The sequence below is a fragment of the Mustelus asterias genome, chromosome 3 (genome assembly GCF_964213995.1).
Source record: "Mustelus asterias chromosome 3, sMusAst1.hap1.1, whole genome shotgun sequence".
Taxonomy (NCBI): Eukaryota; Metazoa; Chordata; class Chondrichthyes; order Carcharhiniformes; family Triakidae; genus Mustelus; species Mustelus asterias.
The window spans coordinates 22,336,242-22,359,048 of NC_135803.1; the positions used below are offsets into that span (position 1 = coordinate 22,336,242).

Genomic DNA, 22,807 nt, shown 5'->3' on the forward strand with positions numbered 1-22,807 from the left:
TGCCTCCTGCAGATATCCACTCCATTTGCTACCAAATAAACCTGTTGGACTTTAACCTGGTTTTGTTAAAACTCTTACTGTGTTTTATTAGTCACACAAGGCGAAAATATCTGGGGAAGAAGGTTTAAATATTCCAGTCGGATAACATTGACAACAGGCCTGGGTTACGTGGTTGTTAACTAAAGGAAAGCCCAGATTATTTGGCTGGAGAGAAGGTGCAAGGTATTCACACTTGAACACGAGGTGCTGCTGCCATTGATTCGACAGTGGTTAGACTGCTCGTCTCTGGTCTCTGCAGGAAGGTGTTCAGAATGTTAGGTTGTAAACAGTTGTGCTTTTAAACTATCCACTAACTGCCTAAATAAGAGAGTTGTGGTCTCAAGGATAGCTAGTCAGCATTTCTACCTTGAAACAAGATCTGTGATTCACACTGCCATGGAGATGGGCTTTGAGAAAGGAAATCAAAAGAGAAAATGCTGGAAAATCTCAGCAGGTCTGGCAGCATCTGTAAGGCGAGAAAAGAGCTGACGTTTCGAGTCCAGATGACCCTTGTTAAAGCTAAAATGCATGGAAAGTGGGAGATATATGCAGGGTAAGGGAGTGAAAGATGAGTCATAGCCACAAAAACCAGGGGAATGGCTGCAAATGGCAGTCCAGCGAGAGAATAAAGGTGTGAATAGCCAAAGGGCAGAGAGAAGCTGAAATCAGAGGGTAAACTGTGACAGTTGATGTGGGGGGAGGGGGGAATGGGTGGGAGAGAGATAAAATGGAGAAAAGGTAAGGAAAGGGGGGATAAAACAGGGTGAAAGAGTGGGGGAGGAAGAAACATAAAGACGATAAAGAAATAAAAGGCAGAGAACAGATAAAAAATAAATGAAATGAAAACAAAGGGGTTGAAGTGAGGTAGAGCTAATCATCTGAACTTATAGAATTTGATGTTGAGACGGGAAGGCGGTCATGTGCCGAGCCAGAAGATGAGATGCTGTTTGTTTTGTGCTTCACTGGAACTGGGGTAAACACAGTAAGAAGTCTCACACCACCAGGTTAAAGTCCAACAGGTTTATTTGGTAGCAAAAGCCACTAGCTTAAAGCTAAATAACCAAATAAATCTGTTGGACTTTAACCTGGTGTTGTGAGACTTCTTACTGACTTTGCAGCAAGCCAAGAACAGATATGTGGGCATGGGAGCAGGATCGTGTGTTAAAATGGCAAGCAACCAGAAGGTCAGGGTCCTGATTACGCACAGACTGAAGGTGCTCAGCACCTGTTTTATCCCCCCCTTTCCTCCCTCCCCCTCCCTTTTCTCCATTTTATCTCTCTCCCACCCATTTCCCCCCTCCCCCCACATCTTCATCTGTCACAGCTTACCCTCTGATTTCAGCTTCTCTGCCCTTTGGCCATTCACGCCTTTATTCTCTCGATGGACTGCCATTAGCAGCCATTCCCCTTGTTTTTGTGGTTATGACTCATCTTTCATTCCCTCACCCTGCATATATCTCCCACTTTCAATGCATTTTAGCTTTAACAAGGGTCATCTGGACTTGAAACGTCAGCTCTTTTCTCTCCTTTGAGAAAGAAGATGTTTTTAAGATATCCCTGACACACACATCAGGAGAGGCATACAAATGCTAAATTCTGAGAGTCAGGAATGCAGAAGAGACAGACAGCCCAATATATGGTGAGCAGAAAGAGCCATGGGTATAATTGTAAATGCCTGTAGAAGCAGATAGGCCAGGGTAACATCTAACAACAAGCTTGCCAACAGCAGAGGTACTTTTTAAAGTCTTATAGCTAAGTTAATCCAGGAACCTTTGTAAAGGACAGTTTTCCTATCGTTTCTGAACAGGGCAAAGATGCTTCCCAGACTGGATCATCCTCCTGGTATTGTGAGCTAACTATAAGCTGGACTTAATTTATAGATTTGTTTTAAGGTGGATGTGGTTTGGGGAATGGGGAAGCAGGTATTGGGGATATGGTTTGGAACAAGGGGTAATTTCTAGATAAAACTGTGCATTACTACTGTGTTTATGTCTCTTATAGAATTATAGTCCTGTTGTGTGTATTTGTCTTTTCTTTCATTTAATAAATAACATTTAGTAATTGGTACACTACGGCTGGGACGCTTATTCTCATGGGTGGTTTCATGAGACTCCTCACACCATTTCAAAAAATAATAATATATACACCAGCACGAACCAATGTCTCCCGTTGAGATGCCCTTGCAGATAACATCAGCGTGGTTCATAACAAAACCTCGAGCTAAGAATCACTTTGGACTGATTTTGGGAAAATCTGATAGTGTAAAGTATACCTGTGAAATTGATTTTTTTTGGTTGTGTTGAAAGTAAAAGTGGAAACTTCTGTAGTTTGAAGTATAATTTGTCTACAAAGTGTTCAGTTAAAGGTGCTAATGTACTGTAACAGACTGTCTTAGAGTATGAAATCTTGTCATATTATCCTTTCAGCTATCAGCTGAATGTTTGAACTTCCTTTTTTAAAAAGTTATCAGTCTCCAGGGGATCGTAACTCAGTCGATTTTTAAAACTATTCCTGTGGTTCACATAATGGCTTCCAATTCTCTCCCACTACCGGTGAAGACTTTGCTTCACCACTTATTCTCGGCAACACTTATATTGAACCAAATATTAACGAAAAACCATGTTTAAACTGGACCCTCAAAGTATTTATATTAACAGCTCTTGGGGTGAAATTGAATGGGTGATGATACAAAGTAGGCTTTATCACATTGACCATTTGTTAAATGCCTTGTACTGTATTCAGTTCTATTGATTGGGATGGCAGAGTGGGTCGCACTGCTGCCTCAGTGTCGGGGACCCTGGTTCAATTCCAGCCTCGGGTCTGTGCGGAGTTTGCATGTTCTCCCTGTGTCTGCGTGGATTTCCTCCGGTTTCCTCCCACAGTCTGAAAGATGTGCTGGTTAGATGCATTGGCCATGCTAAATTTTCCCTCCGTGTACCCGAGCAGGCGCCAGAGTGTGGCGAATAGGAGATTTCACAGTAACTTCATTGCAGTGTTAAAGTAAGCCTACTTCTGACACTAATAAACTTTAAAACTGTAAAAGAGGTCAATGGGGTGGCAAAGGCCAATTCACTGCCACCTTCTGCTTTGGCTATGCTGGCATCACCATAATCCACCAACACTGGTGGTTAACAATGTGATAAAGTCCAGATTATTTTGTAATGTTGGTTGATGGACAGATATTGGCCTGGACACCAAGGATAGCTCCCCTTCAGGCATGGGCAACCAATGCCAGCCTTGCCAGAAGCACATCTCACCCAATGAAAACATTGCAGCGCTGCCATGCCCAGGTTTACCTCAAAACATTGTTTAAAGAAAATATTTAGAAATTAAGAAAATGTTTAGGAATGTAACAGAGGGGGACAAAGGGTGGAGTCACTTACTGACATGGTAGATAATAGATGCAGGGGCCGCCTTGCAGCATGTCCAATCTTCTGGCCCTGTCGCGTGTCCTGGGTGGGGGAGGTCCACCGAGAGAGTCAGCCCGCGGCCTGGGTGCCGCCCAGCAGCCTGGCCCGAGTCGTGCTGCTGCTGAGGGAGGTGAGCACAGAGCAGCAGCCGAGGGGAGGCCCGGCCGGACCCGGTCCTTCAGACAGAGGCGCTCGGCAAGGCCGCAAGCGGTGAAGCGGCATAGACCACCCCCCGGCTCGGCCCGACGCTGAGAGAGTCCCCCCCGGCTCCCGCTCCACCGGGATAGTCCCCACACCGCACCCCACCCCCCCCAATCCACTGGCGCCTGTGGTCACTGAACCCCCGGGGCGAGCAGCGACAGTGCCGCCAAAAACATCCCCTTGGGCTTTTTGGTGACGCTCCCTTCCAAGGGGCAGGAAGATCCCAGCTGAAATGTTAGCAGAGTTCTTTCTTTGGCCAGGGGCCTCTGGATGTGACCTTTTAGACACTCTGGACAATGTTCAAGAGTCAACTTTAATTTTTTTTTACAGTAAGAAGTCTCACAACACCAGGTTAAAGTCCAACAGGTTTATTTGAAATCATGAGCTTTTGGAGCGCTGCTCCTTCATCAGGTGCTCCTTCATCCTCACCTGATAAAGAAGCAGCGCTCCGAAAGCTCATGATTCCAAATAAACCTGTTGGACTTTAACCTGGTGTTGTGAGACTTCTTACTGTGCCCACCCCAGTCCAATGCTGGCATCTCCATGTCAAAGTTTTTTTAGACATTTCTGGACAATGTTTAGGAGTCTACTAAGAGTTTACTAAAGTTTTTTTCGCAGAACGTTTTGTTCCTTGTAACAACAGCAGCTTCTAAGCATCAATATCACAATTTAGAATAAGCTTCGGTGTGTTTACACATTTTTAATGTATAGTAATAGAGATATAAGATCCTTGTATGTTTAGTCAGAACTGATTCAATTTCTAGCGCTGACTTAAATTCATTTATTTTCTTTCCAGATGATTGTCATGCCTTCAAGTACAGATATGATGGACAATTCCCACAGCCAGACTGTCCTTTGTTGCTTAAACGAACAGCGCACCAAAGGTGTTTTCTGTGACGTTACCATTGTTGTCGAAGACGCCAAATTTAAAGCCCACAAAAATGTCTTGGCAGCATCCAGTGTTTACTTTAAGAACCTCTTTTCGAGCCAGGAGTTGTGGTTGGTCGGCCATATCCTGGAACTGCCTGACTTCAAGGCAGACGTGTTTGCAGAAATACTGCATTTCATCTACAGTGCCAAGGTGGTTGTCAAAGGGTCCGAGAGAGTTAACGAACTTGTTGATGCTGGAAAAAGATTAGGGATATCATTTTTGGAAAATCTGATGCCCATCCCTCAGCAACATGTTGGACCTTTAGATGCTCTGTACAGCTGTTCACCTAATTCTTCTCAGTCAGTTTCTCCTGTTTCCTCCCTCTCCTTGCCAACAAGTCTTCAGAATCTCAAAGCAGAGGTCTGCAATTCTGTCAGTGACAAAGGCAGTGAAGATTTCCATTTTGTAAATGGACCCCGAATCACAAACGCATTTTCGATTTTTGACATGCAGGCTGGCACTGACATGTATTTTCCAGTTGACTTAACAACTAATGTCAACAGAAAAGCAATAGAAGCTGATAAACTGTCCATGGTATGTGTTGCCCAGGATGCAAATGGCGTACAGCAGACACCTGCTCATACTTTTGCTGAACATTCCTATGCTGTATCTTCTAATAGAAAAGATCAGGAAAACATTGATCCTTCTTATAATATTCAAGTACAGGAACCTATAGAAGAAAATGAAAAGCCTTTATGTAACCTTAATAGCAATACTTCTAATTCTGGACCTACACAGGAGATGCAGTTAAAAGACCAAATCTCCAAAGCCCCCCAACCACTGAATATTGCCAGCTCAACTGGCTTTAACGTTCTACGATTTAACTTGAATGCACTACAAACTGCAAATGATAATAGCCCAGTAAATTTTGTGCCAGTTACTAGCCCATTAAATGGGCCGAATGTGAATACTGAGGAAACTATAAGTGAAGGTGTTGATGCAGAGAAAGGTTCTCCTCCTGTGAGCAAACCAATATCTGTTTGGTCTGAAACTGTGCCAGTGGTGTCACGCCAAACCCCGTACACCTGTAAATATTGCCCACGGTCCTTTAGCACTCGAGTATCATTGAATGTTCATTCCCAGATCCACACTACGCTTTTGGAAAAACCCCTATCTTGTAGGCATTGCGGCAAACCATTTGTTCACCTGAAGAGGCTGCAGACTCATGAGCATATTTGCAGAGGACCAGGAACAGCTTTGTCTGATCGTGAATCAACTGATGAGCAAGTGGAGAATTTTTCCAGTGACAATGAAGTTGCCAGCAGTGAGGAAGATCCAAATTCAATTTCCCATGCTTTGGGTCTAGAAAATTCCACCAAGCGCTCAGTGAATTTGGTGCGATCCAGGAGAGGCAGCAGCTCACCAGAACCAGAACACTTTGTAAAAGTTGTTGAGGGACACATTTTGTATTTTTGCAGTGTTTGCAAACGTTCCTATGTAACTTTGTCCAGTTTAAAGAGACATGCCAATGTTCATTCTTGGCGGAGAACTTATCCCTGCCATTACTGCAATAAGGTATTTGCATTAGCCGAATATCGCACTAAACATGAGATATGGCACACCGGAGAGAGACGATATCAGTGCATCTTCTGTTTAGAGACCTTCATGACCTACTATACTTTGAAAACCCATCAGAAATCTTTTCATGGCATTGACCCAGGTCTTCCCACAAACAAGAAAGCAGCAAGTGGAGGATACAGGGCCAAGATGTATCCATTTAAACTCTATAGGCTTCTACCTATGAAGCAACAAAAAAGACCTTATAAAACCTACACTCGATCTTGTCCAGACAATCACAACAATAATCAAGTCGTTGGAGTTTCTTCAGCTGATGAAAATGTCAGTTCTCTTGATATCAACTTTTCCAACAGTAACCCATCATCCACTTCAGAGTGTTTGCAGGACAAGTTGTTTTCTTCAGAAACTATTCCTTCAGAGCAGTCTTCCCATTGTGCATCAGTGTCCTTCATCACAGCTCAGGATGGATTGGCTGAAGGAGATGCAAGAGAAACATGCCTCTCAGCTGAATGTGAAGACAACACATCCTGTCGTCCTAACGATCCCTTGCTTTCTTGCACTTCAACAAAAAATGAAACCTATAATGATGATAAAAGTGATGCTGATAATGGGCAACAAGGCTTGGCCACTAATGTGCAAAATACAGGTCTTTCTGTTATTAATTATGGGCACTCTGTTCCCTCTGTTATAATGCACAGCAATAGGGTTTCATCTGTCATAAAGCATGGGAACGCATTTTCTTCTGTTATCACTTACAGCACTGGCATACCGTCTAGTACTGATGCTTCTCAGCCACTTCCACAGACCCATCAGAGCAAAGATTCTTCAGACACAAATCCAAGGAAAAGTATTTCTAAAGATTGTGCGAAGTTGGGCAAAGGTGCCCATAAGAAGTCAGCAGAAACGACAAAGGGAAGTGGACAAGTCACGGGACAGGGGACTACACAAAAGAATCGTTCAAGTACCTTTTCTGAAGGCAGCCGCACAGAAACCTACATCGCAAAGCCTGCCTTCCCTGGAAGCTCCACCGACAGTCAGATAGCTCCTCTTTGCCAAATCACAGTGAAGATTGGGGATAAAGCGGTTGTGCAAAGACAGGTGACTGGATCCAAACAGGTACGTAAAAAAGGTAGAAAGCCTAAATGGATGATTCTAAATGAAGAAAAGATGGTCCAGGATTCTAAGGTGGAAGAAAATGAACAAATTACCAAGTCACCTAGTCACACAGATCCTACTGGCAGTATTGCAGATCCTGCTGGAGGCATTGAAACGTGTGATGAAATGAGTGATCATGATTCAAATGACAAACTTTGGCGGCCTTACTATACATATAAACCAAAAAAGAGAGCCAAAGCTTTTCATAAATTGAGGAAATCGAGATGGAAGAAAAAAGGTGGACGCAAGATCGTTAACCACACGGATTCAATTTCTGGGACCAGAGAAGGACAGGATTTTGACTCCCCAGAAGGAATTGTTATAAGTAAAGAGATTAATGATGTACCTCCAGAGTTTAGCTGTGCACTTGGTGATAAAACAGAATATCCTGAAGAGGAGATGGAAGGACAACTAAAATGCCACTCCTCTACGAAACCTCCTTATTCATGTACCATCTGCACAAAATTATTTCCAAACTCTTCTACCTTGAAGATGCACGTAAGATGTCACACTGGTGAGCAACCTTTCTCCTGCAAAACCTGCGGGCGACGGTTTTCAGTCCAAGGAAACCTCCACAAGCATGAACGCATTCATTTGGGTGTTAAAGAGTTTGTATGCCTCCACTGCAACAAGGCCTTCACTTTGAGCGAGACCCTCAAAAAGCATGAAAGGATCCACACTGGGGAGAAGCGGTACCGCTGTCACTTCTGCCCTCAGCGTTTCCTCTACTTGACGACTAAGAAGAACCATGAGCAGAGACACTTGGAAAGAAAGCGGGCTCTGCAGGAAGGAAAGGAACACGCTTGTTCTCAGTGTTCTAAGGTATGCAAAACAGCAGCTGCACTTGGAATGCACCAAAGAAAACACTTAAAGCTTTCTGTTTGTGAGGATGCAGAAGGATTGTTGAACTACCAAAGTGATCTCCATACAAATGTGATGATTTGCTCAACTGTAACAGAATCCAAGCTCAACAATGGAGCAGAGGCAGAGTACAAACCGAAATTGTCAATTACTTCAGGTAACATTGAACAGATTCATTGTACACTCGACACAGAGTTCAGTCCTGATTGCAGTCAACCTGATTTGCCAACCGTATTACAGAAGACTCGGAGTGCGAAGTCCCCATGGTCAAGTGCTCAAAATATAGGTCCAGATCTTTTTCAGAGAACACTACCACAGAATAGTGAGAACATTTGGCAGGTTCACCAGCAAAACCTAGACATTAATCTGCCTCTTTGCACAAATGTTTCTTATCAGTGTGAGAATAACAACAGAGATGATGGCACACTTGCTTTCTATCAACATTCTTCTAAAATGATTTATCAAGGGGAAGGAATGGTCTACAAAGCAATGTGAAGAGGTTCAATCCTGAGGAGTTAGTCATTTCTTGCGCTACAGAATGGAGTGTGATGTTACTTGAAATCCAAAATGTTTTAATTAAAAGCACATTATTTTGTTTTATTTTTTAAATGTGCAGCAAGTGATGACTAAGGTATTAAAGGTCAAATTCTCAAGGGAGACTGGGAAAGAAGACAAGTTCCATTGTTTTCTAGTTTTTTTTTCTGGAAGGAAATAGATATCACATTTTCTCCTAAAGTGCTAATCTCCCAGATAGTTCCTAAAATTTAGTCCCTTGCTTTAAACATGGTTATTTTCAAACAAAAGAATGCAGGCAACTAATTTCTTTATTATTGCAATTTATGCAAGTTTCCAATGCAGAGAAGCAAGTTCATGCAGTATTAGTTTAAGCAAATTTGGAAACCAAATTAAACTTATTTTCAAATGAACAAAGAGCAAATAGTTTTAATGTAAAGCAACAACTGTCCAAGATTTCTGACTTCTAAAATACCGGACTGTATTGCAAAGAAAATGATGACTCGTAGCAGTCTTGTATGTGTACAGATACATATATGTATATTTATGTGTGTATATATATCTGTCCCTTTCATTACAGTAAGATACAAATGTAGATACATGATGTACACTGTGCCCACAAGTAAAGGCCTGTCAAAAATTTGTTCTTTTTAAGAACCAGTTTAGTTAAACCACTTTTTTTTCTCTCCTTCAAAGTGGCACTTAATGGCATCTTGATCATTTGAGTAAAGAAAAACTGTTCTGTCAGTTTGCTCTTGCCAGAGTATAACATGCTTTAGTTTTGGGGGGTTTTTTGCCCAGAAAGTGTGTATGAAACATTTAAGGAGTTTTCCTGATGTACATATTGGCAATAACTTGAAATTCCATCCTATAAACTTGTGACTGTTGTTGGATTAATGTTCCATGTAACAAAGTGTAAAGCAATTTGTCAAACTAAGAGTTACTTTTTTTGGGGGGAGGGTGGTGTGGAAGGGCAAAGGTACTTTTTGTGTTAATGTAGATGACATTGATGATGGAATTAATTTGATGTAATAAAGCAAATTAAACAATATATATTTTTAGTTTTGCTTTGTTGAAAAATGCGTGACATTCTGATTCATTTTCCGTAACCTGCTTTATCTTCAATACATTGCACTATCTAGATGAGCTGTAGTGGCAGCAGATAAATCTTTGTGACATGTAGCGATGTCTCAATTTTCATGACAGCTGTTCCTACACAATCTAATTCTTTTTAATATTGATGTGCTTGAATTATTTTGATAATCTTCCAGCATTTCTATTCAAGGTAGAAGAGTGTGTAATTTATGTTGGAAATATTTCTGTTCTATCCATTTTTTTAAATGTATCTTTTTCTTTTCAGCAGCAGTTTGCACTTGTACAGCTGCCTTTAATTATTTCAGTTTATTTATTAGTGTCACAAGTAGACATACATTAACGCTGCAATGAAGTTACTGTGAAAATCCCCTAGTCACCAAACTCTGGCGCCTGTTGAGGTGCACTGAGGGAGAATTTAGCATGGCCAATGCCAGCTAACCAGTACATCTCTCAGACTGTGGGAGGAAACCGGAGCACCCGGAGGAAACCCACACAGACGCTGGGAGAATGTGCAGACTCCACACAGACAGTGACCCAAGCCAGGAATCGAACGTGGATCCCTGGCGCTCTGATGCAGCAGTGCTAACCACTGTGCCACCGTGCTTCACAAGAGCATAACCAGAAAATCAACACCTGAGCCAAAAAAGGGACACATTCAGACAGATGACCAAAAACCTGTTTCAAAAGGGAGGATTGGGATTTTCAGAGTTTGAAGGCCTTGGCAACCTAAGGCATGGCAACCAATGGTGGGACAAAGGAGGTTATGGTTGCAAAAGAGACCAGAATTGGAGGGACATAGTTATTGAAAGTTACAGAGATTGAGATAAAGATTCATTCTGCATCTTTAGTTTTTCAGGACTTATATACACATCAATGAAAAGTAATTTACTAAATTTACCCTCATCATATCAATCATTAAATTTTATGGGGGCTCAAAACAGAACTCATTTAGCAAATGCTTATACCAAATGCTTACTTGGCTGTTACTTTGTTCAATTTAAAGCATTTTAAAAAGTGGGCTGCAATTTAACTTTGCACTGAAACATATGTCGTAATGCAAGTTAGTCATTTGTAACATGTCACATGGTTTAATCTCAAAAGTAAAATTCTACCTTTACAGCATTCTAAAATTACTACAATCTTCAGTTGTGAGTTTTGTAATAAATGCAACATTTACTTAGTTTTGATCATTGTTTTCATTTTAAAATGCAACCAAGTAACTATATTAATCAACCATATAAATAGCAACATATTCTCTCCCTTAGAATTTTCTCTAATAGTTTCCCTACCACTGATAGAAGACTCACTGATTTCTAATTTCCTGGTTCATCTCTATTGTCCTTCTTGAAAAGTGGAACCACATTAGCCACTCTCCAGTTCCCTGGCATTTCCCTGTGACCGGTGAGGAACTACAAATTTGTGTCAGAGCCCCTGAAAATTCCCACCTCGCCCCCTGCCCCCACAGCAACCTGGGATGCAAATCATCTGGGCCTGGGGATTTGTCCACTTTTAAGCCTGTCAAAACCTCCAATACCTCCTCTGTCAAACTGTCAGTTCCTCACAGTCCCTTTTCTTGAATCCTGTACCCATGTTCTCCTTTTCTTGAGCGAAGACTGAGGAGATGGATTCATTTAACACCCTTCCAATGCCCTGCAGCTTCACACACATTGCCCCCTTGGTCTCTTAATGGCCCCTACTCTTTCCCTGGTTAACCTCTTCCCCTTAATGTGTTTATAAAATATCTTAGGATTCTCTGTAATCTTGTTCTCATGCCCCCTTTTAGCTCTTCTAATTGCTATATTCCTCTCGTGCTGCAATTGATTAACATAGAAACGAGAAGCAGGAATAGGCCATTTGGCCCTTCGAACCTGCTCTGCCATTCATTTTGATCATGGCTGATCATCAAATTCAATATCCTGATGTCCCCCACCACTTTGATCCCTTTAGAGCTATATCTAATTTCTTCTTGAAATCAGTTTTGGCCTCAACTACTTTCTGTGGTTGTGAATGCTGCACATTCACCACCCTGTGGGTGAAGAAATTGCTCCTCACAGTTTGAAAAGGTTTACCCCTTATCCTCAAACTATGACCCCTAGTTCTGGACTCCCCCAACATTGGGAATGTTCTTTCTGAATCTAATTGCTCCCTTTGGACGAGCCGGAAGCCTTTCTCTTCTTCCTTATCCGGTCCTGAATTGTCCTAGGCATTCAGGGTTCCCTAAACTTATTGCTCTTATATTTCCCCTTATAGGGGATATGTTGGACCCGGACTCTCCACAGTTCTTTTTTGAATGCCCCCCACTGCTCCACTAGACTTTCTCGCAGGGAGCTGTTCCCAGTAAGTTTTCGCCAGATCCTGCCTTATTTTAATAAAATCTGCCTTTCCCCAATCCAAAGCCATCTTTTGCAGGCCAACTTTCTCTTTGTCCATAACAAACTTGAACTGCATCGTGTTGTGGTCGCTATTGCTAAAATGCTCCCCCACAGCCACATTGAACATTTGTCCAGCCCTGTTCCCCAGAACCAGATCCAGCACTGTGCCATCCCTTGTTGGGACTTATACATATTGATATAAAAAAACTCCCCTAAATACATTTCAAGAAATCCATCCCTCTAAACCCTTTATACTGTGACTATCCCAATTTATGTTGGGGAAGTTGAAATCCGCTAGTATAATTACCTGATTATTATTCTTGCACACCTCAGTGAACTGTCTACATATCTGCTCCTCTATTTCTTGCTGACTCTTTGGGAGCCTATAATACACTCCAGGTAATGTGGCTTTATATTCGTAAGTTCTATCCACCAAGTCTTGTTTGAAGACCCTTCCAATCATCTCTTCTTCTTGCAGTAACTGACTCCTTACTAAATAGTGCTACACCACCTCCCGTTTTACCCCCTCCTCTGTCTCGCCTAAAGATCCTATATCCCAAAATGTTGAGTTGCTAGTCCTGCCCTTCCCTCGACTATGTTTCTGTGATGTCCATGTGTCAATCCACCTTAACTCAGTCTTGCCTATTACAAGTCTAGCATTAAAGTAAAGACCATCCAGCTTTGCCTTACTCTCTTGACACTCAACATAGCTGAACTCACTCTTACGTGCTTTGGATGTTGGCCCCGATGTGGTTCAGGTGCAGACCGTCCTGTTTATACATGTCCCACCTTCCCCAGAAATGGTCCCAGTGATCCTGAAATCTAAAACCCTCCCTCCTGCACCAACTCTTGAGCCTCTTGTTGTTCCTCTTTTCGATGAGACTGTTTTATTCCTTTGATGGCTTTATGAGTGAAGATACTCTTGTGGTCTTTCCAAAGTGCCCCAACCCTTTACAATGAAAGCATTCTACAGTATTTGCAGGATGCTGCTAATGCCATTCAGGCGTTTTGGTGCCACAGCACTGGTCTGGTTTCCTGGCATCTTGAGCTTTTGTTCCACAAAGTCTTTTTTTACACCAGAGTGCCTTTGACATTCCTTTGTTGAATATGCTGGAACTTCATTATGGGTTGTTGGAACTATGGTTTGTCCTTCCCTCTTGGTACAACTCTATTTTGCTGATAGACCTCTGACTGTCTTACTAACTATCGCCTTCTCCAAAGTTAAGTTTTCTTTGGATTGCAGTAGGTCAGAAGGGGTGTCATCAGTTACCATGATGATGCAGGTTTGTATCAACTCCGAATTAAGATCACCATATTCTCAACATTCAGCCAGTCAATACCAGTTATTGATAAAGGTATCAATGAGTTCACCAGGTTTCTGGACCCTCTTGATAAACTTGGCTCTTTCTAATATCTTGTTAGTCCATAGGTTAAAATAATTATCAGAAGTTTTTAAGACCATTTTGAATTTCTCTAATGCTTCATTAATGTCTTGTCTTGTTATCACATCATCAGCAATTGCTCCAATACAGTGCAACAATAGATAGCTTCTGACTTATTGTTCAATCTGATGCAATTCTGAATCTTAAAAGTTTCTTTCTCCATAGTGCCTAATTCTGTGTCTGATCTGATCCTTCCAGCCAAATCAGTCTGATAAGGTGAATTTAGAATCCATTGTTGTTTTAAACTCTTGGGAAACTCACCTGAAATTTTTTAACTTCTGTTGCAGTTGTGGAGTGTTCCGCACTGATCAGGCTTTTTCTCTGATAGCCACTGAGATTGCTGGCCCCTTTTCGGTAGTCATTCTTAAATTTAACAGTATTTCCAATCAATCACTGAACAAAGTTATTATGGCCTGTTCACTTTTCAATTGTTGCCACACGGTCGCCAGGTGTAATGGCGCCAACCTTGGACCTGGCTACAGGGTGTATTGATTCGCACTCACTCAAATTGAATTTCTCCCCAGGATACCAATGTTTAAGGCGCAATGTTTACTGCGCCATAAACATTGAAGTTTTTTAGCCTTTTTCAGAGTTTGCTCATCTTTCCTCGATTGTCGCCAGGTTCTTTGACCCTCCTGCTGGATTGGGATTTTTCTCACAACTCCACGTGCGATTGTGAGCAGTTTTGGGCCCCATATCTAAGGAAGGACGTGCTGGCCTTGGGAAAAGGTCCAGAGGTGGTTCACAAGAATGATCCCTGGAATGAAGAGCTTGTCATATGAGGAACAGTTGAGGACTCTGGGTCTGTACTCGTTGGAGTTTAGAAGGATGAGGGGGGATTTTATTGAAACTTACAGGATACTGCGAGGCCTGGATAGAGTGGATGTGGAGAGGACGTTTCCACTAGTAGGAAAAACTAGAACCAGAGGGCACAATCTCAGGCTAAAGGAAGGATCCTTTAAAACAGAGATGAGGAGGAATTTCTTCAGCCAGAGAGTGATGAATCTGTGGAACTCTTTGGCGGAAAAAGCTGTGGAGTCCAGGTGTCTTTAAGACAGAGATAAATAGGTTCTTGATTAATAAGGGGATCGGGGTTATGGGGAAAAAGTAGGAGAATGGGGATGAGAAAAATATCAGGCATGATTGAATGGTGGAGCAGTCTCGATGGTCTAATTCTGCTCCTTGTCTTATGGTCTTATGGTGTAGCCTTTAGTACAGTAAGAAGTCACACAACACCAGGTAGCACAAGCTTTCGGAGTGTTGCTCCTTCTTCAGGTGAGTACTCAAGCTTGTGCTACCAAATAAACCTGTTGGACTTTAACCTGGCGTTGTGAGACTTCTTACTGTGCCTACCCCAGTCCAATGCCAGCATCTCCACATCATAGCCCTTAGTAAGCAGAGCAGTTGATTTCTTCTCTGCCTTTCAGCCTCCATGTCTTCTGCAGTGCTCCTTTGGAGATTTTTCACCGTCTTACAGAAGTCTTCAGTTTTGCTGCTTTTTCAGGTTAGACTTGCAAAATAGAACAAAGATGTTTTTAAAGTTGAATTTTGGAGGCCTTCCCTGTTGCTGCCATGTTATGTTGGTTTTGACAGGCTAAGGAATAGTTGCAGAGATTTGGTCAGGATTTCAAGGCCCAGCCAGCGTGTGTCTCCCACTGGAGGACGTAGTGGGACATTTAAATTGCTGTTTACTTCAGTGGGAGCATTCTATCCCACTGGCTGGGAGGGGCCGTAAAATCCTCGTCATGGATATGTCTGAACAATAAATGTTCATTGGATGAATATAACTATTTACAGATAGACAAGACTAGCTATCACTCCGTCTAAGCCATGAACCTTTCCCTCCTTGACTCCTGGTCGTGTGACTCTCAGGCATCATCATGTGAGCGGTACTGTTCCCTCATCCCACAATCCAACTCTTTCAGTCCTGAACACTCTAATACCACAGCTACCAGCTGCAAGATACTGTAGGTAATAAACGATTCCATACCAGCAATCAGGGCCCGTAGTTGATGCGGGTTCCCAAAGGAATTGTGGAAACTGAAAAACGTAGGAAACAAAGCAATTACTAAGGTACGCTCTGATCTGCAGGTATGCACAACACAATGCAGGCAGCAAGAATAAATGCACGATGCTATGTAGGATCACCTTACTCAGATGGAGAGTAAATGGCAACACTTGTAGAGAAATGTGCAAATTAACCTGGAACAAATGACAGAATTTTGATTAATTGACTAGCCCCTGTTATAAGTTCAGGTTCTTGCCTGAACTAGCCTTGTGAATACAGTGCTGCTTGTCACTGTAAATAGTCTGAATGCCTTATGTTTAGAACTGCCTGTACAATACATTATTTGAATGCTGGCATAACAGAGAGTTGTAACAATAGCATCGCTTCATGCTCTGAACTTGATATCCGTGTTTGCATAGTTGTTTCAATCTCTGAGACAAACTGACAAAACACTCAGTGAGATAAGGAATGATATGAATCAGAGCAAGTGAACATAAAAAATAGTAGATATGATCAGATTCACTTGGTTCAATTAGTACGACGTTTGTTAACGTAACAATAGATAGTTCAAAGATGTGCAGGTTAGGTGGATTGGCCATGCTAAATTGTCCCTTAGTGTCAGGGCGATTAACAGGGTAAATACGGGGATAGGGCCTGGGTGGGATTGTTGTCGCTGGAGGCTCAATGGGCCAAACGGCCTCCTTCTGCACTGTAGGGATTCTATAATGAACATGCTACATTTCCCCACCCACATTCCCTGACTTGAACAAAACAACATCCAGGATTCTCCCAGCTGGCTGTGCTGCTCGAGGAACGCAGTGGGCTGGGAAACATCAGCGAGGGACTTTTAGTGGGAAATGACCGGTGTCTGGCTGGCTGACTGTGACTTTCCAAGGCCCTTTTCTTCAGCGTAATCAGCTCCATGCCAGAAATCGGTGCGGTGCTGATTACCATATAGAAATAGCAATTTCCATATGATTAGCGGGTCCGGGACGGTATTCTCCAGACCCGCTAGCATCTCCCCTCCAACTCCAGGAGAGGTTCCCACCAGCAGGAGTAAAAATTGTTCCCCACTAACGGGGAACAGGCATCCTCACCCCACTGGTGGAGCGAGAAGCCACTGAGGCCCCCCTCCCCCAGGGGTATCCTGACACTGCCCACCAGGATGTGGAGATGCCGGCGTTGGACTGGGGTAAACACAGTAAGAAGTTTAACAACACCAGGTTAAAGTCCAACAGGTTTATTTGGTAGCAAAAGCCACACAAGCTTTCGGAGCCCCAAGCCCCTGGACCTGATTTCACCTGAAGAAGGGGTTTGGGACTGCCCACCAGGCACAGAGCAGTGCCAAAGGGGCAGGGCCAGAGAGGCAAGGCATACTGGGGATGGGGCCTACGGGGGTAGGTGATTGGTGGTGGGGTGGAATCCACTGTAATTCTGCAATTGGATTGGTGGTGGAGGGAGTGAGGAGGCATTGGGGCTGGCCATTGTGGGGGGGGGGGGTGGTCGGGGTTGGCCATGGGGAGTTTCGGGGCTGGCCAACGGGGGGGGGGGGGGTTAGGACTGGCCGTTGGTGGGGGGGGAGGGGGGGTTAGGGTTGGCCATCGGGGTGGGGTCGGAGCTGGCCATGGGGTGGGGGGTCTGGGCGGTGGGAGAATGGGGCCTGGGAAAACATTGGAAGGCCAGCAATCAGGAGGCCAGTGCGCATGTGCCAATCTCCCCACTGACAGATCAGCATATGTGCAATGGCCCGCGCAGCGCACTGATGCCAGCCTCTCGAGCGGGATTAGTCCCTGCCTCCCACTTTCCAGCGTGATTTCCCCCTGAGTCACTCTGTGATGCACAAAGAGTTGGAGGTTCATTCAGGTAAGTACGCCCAAAAAACGGCCGGGAGATTCTCCCATTTTCCTGCTCATTGGGCACTTAGTTTTTTTGGGGGAGAATCTCAGCCAACTTCTGATTAATATCCTGCATTATAGCTGTTATGTATTGTAAACCAATGCATCTCTGTGTAGTGTGTCACATGATTACGTGATGACGTAATCTCTTGGGAGATTTTCCCTCTCTTTCATAATGTAGAGTAGTGTGTGCAGTTTTGATGTTCTCATCAGAGGAAGGATGTCCTTGCTATTGAGGGAGCACAGCCTAGGTTTACCAGGCTGATTCCTGGGATGGCAGGTTTGTCATACAAGGAGAGATTAAGTCAGTTGGGATTATTTTCACTGGAGTTTAGAAGAGTGAGAGGGGATCTCATAGAAACTTATAAAATTCTAATAGGGTTAGACAGGATAGATTCAGAAAGAATATTCCCAATGCTGGGGAGTCCAGAACTAGGAGTCATCGTTTGAGGATAAGGGGGGAACCTTTTGGAACTGAGGTGAGGAGAAATTTCTTCACCAAGAGGATGGTGAATGTGTGGAATTCACTACCACAGAAAGTAGTTGAGGACAAAGGGGCTAAAGGGATCAAGAGATATGGGGGGAAGGGGGGGGGATCAGGATATTGAATTTGATGAACAGCCATGATCAAAATGAATGGCATAGCAGGCTCAAAGGGCCGAATGGCCTACTCCTGCTTCTAGTTTCTATGTTTTATCCTGGACTGTAAGCAAGCAATACCTATCTAATAAAGCTAATCTAAATCAGCTCCACTAACTGGTTAGGTAACCCACTGTGTGGCAACCTTTTAATTCTTTTATCTTTGCTGTTAAAGTGAGCTGATCATATTAATATACAACAGGAAAAGACAAAATTGGCGACGAAGATGGTTTTCCAGTAAAAATAGTCAGAAGAACCAATTCAAACTTGGACCTCGAGGCAAGGATCGATTTTGAGGAGACCAGTCCACCACCGATTGAAGTGTGGTAAATCTGGCTATTGGAAATGGGGGTGTGACCTTACCTGTCATTCATGCCACGCTCCCGCTGCAGCGGGTTTGGAGAATTTGGCAGGCAGCCAAATCTCTGTTAACTGCAGCAGGATGGGAAAATCCCACCGGCGTGAAACCCAGGATTCCCGCCTGGGTTGTTAGCCTTTGCTCAGGGTGTAGATTAATTTTAAAATTGATAAAAAGCATTCCGGACTGTTCCCTGATTTTTTTTTACTCCACCGCAGCCTCGGAAAAACTCGGAGAATTGGAGGCGGGGGGGGAAAAAAAATTTCAGCCTGCACGTCGACGGCAATACTCATCAATTAACACAATCGGTGAGTTCAGAATCTTCTAGAAAATGAGCAAAGTAGGAAAATAAGAGAGCGGACCTTGTAAAAACTAATTTACCAATCGAAGCTTGGTAAATTCCAGATGCGCACCTTCACATGTGGCGGGCTGCAGTGTCAGGTTCTCGGACTCGTTGAGAGAAATCTGCATTTGGAGAAGCAACTGCTCAAAAAGGGAAACAAGTAATCCAATAGTAACCAAGATTCAGCAGAATTAAGGCTAAAATCTCCTGGTTTTAAAATAGTTTGGTGCTTGCAAAATAATTCTTGAAGCTACAGTCCATCTAAGATTCTCAGCTATGGCGCAATCTTACCAGCTCACTCTGCCCAGCAATGGGTGCACATAAGTATCACACTTTGAATTTGGTGAGCATACAATGTTCCACTCCAGATACGATTCAAGTGACCCACTAGGAAGCTTTTATCAAACAAAGTTTATTTAAGAATACAGTTGAACTATAATATGAAAAATAAGCAATAACTTTACCAATTACAAAAAAATCCATGATTATAGTACCAACTTTAACAGTTAAATATACTATTCCAAACCAAACACCCCTACAAACATACACCATGTTCTAGGCTTAGCACAGAAAGCAAGTACGCTCACATGATGCTGGATCTTGTAGCTTTGCAACACCTGCTGCGAATTAGTCCTTCGTCCTTGATCGGCACAATGGTTACCACGGCTGCCTCACAGCGCCAGGGACCCGAGTTCAATTCCGGCCTTGGGCCACTGTCTGTGTGGAGTTTGCAGTTCTCCCCGTGTCTGCGTGGGTTTCCTCCAGGTGCTCTGGTTTCCTCCCACAACCCAAAGATGTGCAGGTTAGGTAGATTGGCCATGCTAAATTGCCCCTTAGTGTCAGGAGGTCTGGCAAGGTGGATATGTGGGGTTATGGGAATAGGGCTTAGGTGGAATTGTTGTCAATGCAGACTCGATGGGCTGAATGGCCTTCTTCTGCACTGTAGGGATTCTATAATTCTATGATTCGATATGGAATTGAAACACTGAGGCTTTCCTCCCCTGGAATTTTCAGCATACTTCAAGAGACAGAGACAATACTTGCCTGTAGCTTCTAACTAACTAGCCACTGAGACCTGAATTTCCAATACTAGGGAGCGAGGCAAGAATGCTGCTTTCAGCCTGTAGTCCAAACAGCTTCCGCCAAAATGTAAGTTTCTCCTGTGAGAAAATAAAACTATCCAAAGGCACCTGACCTGCCAAATAGTCACCAGATTAAACAGTTATCAGATTAAACAGTTACCAGATTAAAGCAGCAATTTTCCTCAGTGTAATAGGATGGAAAAACTTCACTCTTTTACAAAGTATTGTCCATCCTGCCAAACCCAGTACAAAAACTCACAAGGAATTGACTAAGACCCTTGAAGAACACTTCTCACCCACAACTTTAATCATAGCAGAAAGAATCAGATTTCATTGACAAAGCCAAGAAGAGGATGAAAATATTCCACAATTTGTAGCCATATTACCAAAGCTAGCAAAGAGTTGTGAGTTTGGTTCGACACTGGAAGACAATCAACGAGACACACTTGTTTGTGACTCCAACTTAAAGATGATTGCAAAACACTAAAACATATTATTGAGATCACAGTGTCCATGGAATTGGCTACTAAAGAAGCTTCCCAAATCAGAACTGGTGCCAAAATATCCAAGATGAACATTAAGAAAATAAAATCTTTCAACACGCAAGCATGCCATAGGTGTGCCCAGTGGAGCATTCTCAACAGGACTGTGGGTGTCAAGAAAACAAATGTTGTAATTACGGCAAGAAAGGTCATATAACCAAGACGTGCTGGACCAGACAGAATCCTCAAACTTTGAAGAAGAGTAAATGCAAGAAAGCACCCAAATCTACACAAAAGGTCTACAGAATGACCAAAGACAATGAAGATTCCCAGGAAGACACAATGTCAATGGAAATCGAAGAACTAAAATATGGTGTACTATTGATGCAAGGTGATACACAGAGATTTAGGGTCTATCCGAAACTGAATGGAACTGAAATTAAAATGAAAGTAGAAACAAAAGCCACTGTACCTCTTACCTTTTGTCAATTTATATCAACAAAACCTCAAGAATGTACCATTAAAACCGTCTCATACAACCGGAGAGCTTGTACGGAAGAGGTGGTTCTTGTGAAGAGTTTCATCACGGTGCAAGTGGAAACAAACGGTCAATTTGAAAAGTTGCCATTACATGTAACGAAAGGAAATTTTCCTGCATTATTTGGAAGAGCATGGTTCGACAAAATCAAACTATTGGCAAGCAATTAACCAATTAGTTGATGGAAAGAACACGTTACAGTAACCCTTAGAAAAATACAGGAAGGTATTTGAAAATATTTTAGGGGAAATTACCACAGTCGAGAAATGACCCAAGATAAAACCTGAAAGCACCCCTAAATTCTTAAAGGCAAGAACTGTGCCTTGCACTACCAAACTAAAAGTTGAAATGGAACTTTAAAAATTAATCAATGATAAAATTTATAAAAAATATTTTTCAAAAATGGCTGGACTGTCTGAGGGTCAATAGTTTAGTAAGAAAACCTGTCTGAAGCCTACCCCCAAATGAAGGTGGCAACTAAGTTGCAATCATTGCTAATGATTGTTACTCACAAAGGGCTGTTCACAGGCAAAGATGAACAGGAACATATACAGAACTTAGGAGAAACACTGGAACGTCTAGAGAAACACAATCTTGGTATGAAGAAAGAAAAATGCAAATTTTTCAGGTCACTGATGAGCTATCTAGGCCATGTAATTGATAAAGATGGACTCCACAAGGAACCTAAGAAAAATGAATGACTGCGCCAATTTTAGATGTGCCAAGACCTGTGGACAGACGTCAAACCAAGAAGTTTTGATCAAGGAAAAAGAGTTTTAGCGAGAAACTACTCTTCAAGTGAGAAATGGGTACCTATCTGAATACTCACAAAAATGAAGACTATTTCCTATATGCTGCAAACCAATGAAGAGAGAGTTTGGAGGAGACACATGGATCAAATGTTCACTTCAAAAAGAGAATTTGCATAGTCGGTATCTGAAAAGCCAACATCTGATACTCAAGGTTTGGAAATGCATGAACCAATGACCACGATTGAGTTGAGTTCAGTTCAGATTCTACACCAGCTGAACCAACAGCACCTGTAGAAGCTGAAGAAGAACCAACTATATCAGATGATGTGCCTGAGCCAAGTGGTGAACAGTCCACCGAGAATATGAAAGCTAAGACTCCTGAATGACAGATTCTGCCTAAGCGGAACTGATACCCACCTAAAAGACTCTCGTACTGATTGTATATGTATCAAACTGTACATCAAAGAATGCCTACAGTGCAGAAGGAGGTCATTTGGCCCATCAAGCCTGCATCGACCACAATCCCAACCAGGTCCTATTCCCGTAGCCCCATGTATTTACGCTGCTAATCCCCCTGACACTAAGGGGCAATTTAGCATGGGAATTAACCTAACCTGCACATCTTTGGTATTTCATGAGACTTGGTAAAATAATTATTGTTCATAGTTAGAGCTAAAGTTAATGTTAGTTGTTGTACGACTGGAGTAAAGGGGTAGGAATACTATGTATTGCAAACCAATGCATCTCTGTGTAGTGCGTCTTTCCTTTTCTTCCATCCTGGACTGTAAGCAAGCAACACCTATCAGAGGTCATAGTCTTAGGATAAAGGGGTAGCAAATTTAAAACAGATTTGAGGAGAAACTGCTTCTCCCAAAGGGTTGTGAATCTGTGGAATTCACTACCCCAAAAGTGTGGTGGATGCTGGGACAGCAAGTAAATTTAAGGAGGAGTTAGACAGATGTTTAATTGGTAATGGGTTGAAGGGTTATGGGGAGAAGGCAGGAAAATTAGGATGAGGAGCATATCAGCCATGATCAAATGGTGGAACGGACTCGATGGGCTGAATGGCCTAATTCTGCTCCGAAATCTCATGAACTTATGAACTATCTAATAATGCTCCATAAATTGGTTAAGTAACTCACTGTAAGGCAACCTTTTCATTCTTTTATTTTT

General features: G+C 42.7%; 1 protein-coding gene across 2 annotated transcripts in view; it reads left to right on the top strand.

The window, feature by feature from the left end:
- Window positions 1-9,665, top strand: part of zbtb38 (zinc finger and BTB domain containing 38) — a 46,810-nt gene extending 37,145 nt beyond the window's left edge. For both annotated transcript variants that reach the window (XM_078201919.1, XM_078201920.1), the window contains exon 2: window positions 4,447-9,665. In XM_078201919.1, the coding sequence (XP_078058045.1) occupies window positions 4,447-8,610 (4,164 nt within the window). In that variant the 3' untranslated portion in view covers window positions 8,611-9,665. The remainder of the gene's footprint in view (window positions 1-4,446) is intronic.
- The last annotated feature ends 13,142 nt before the right edge of the window (window positions 9,666-22,807 follow it).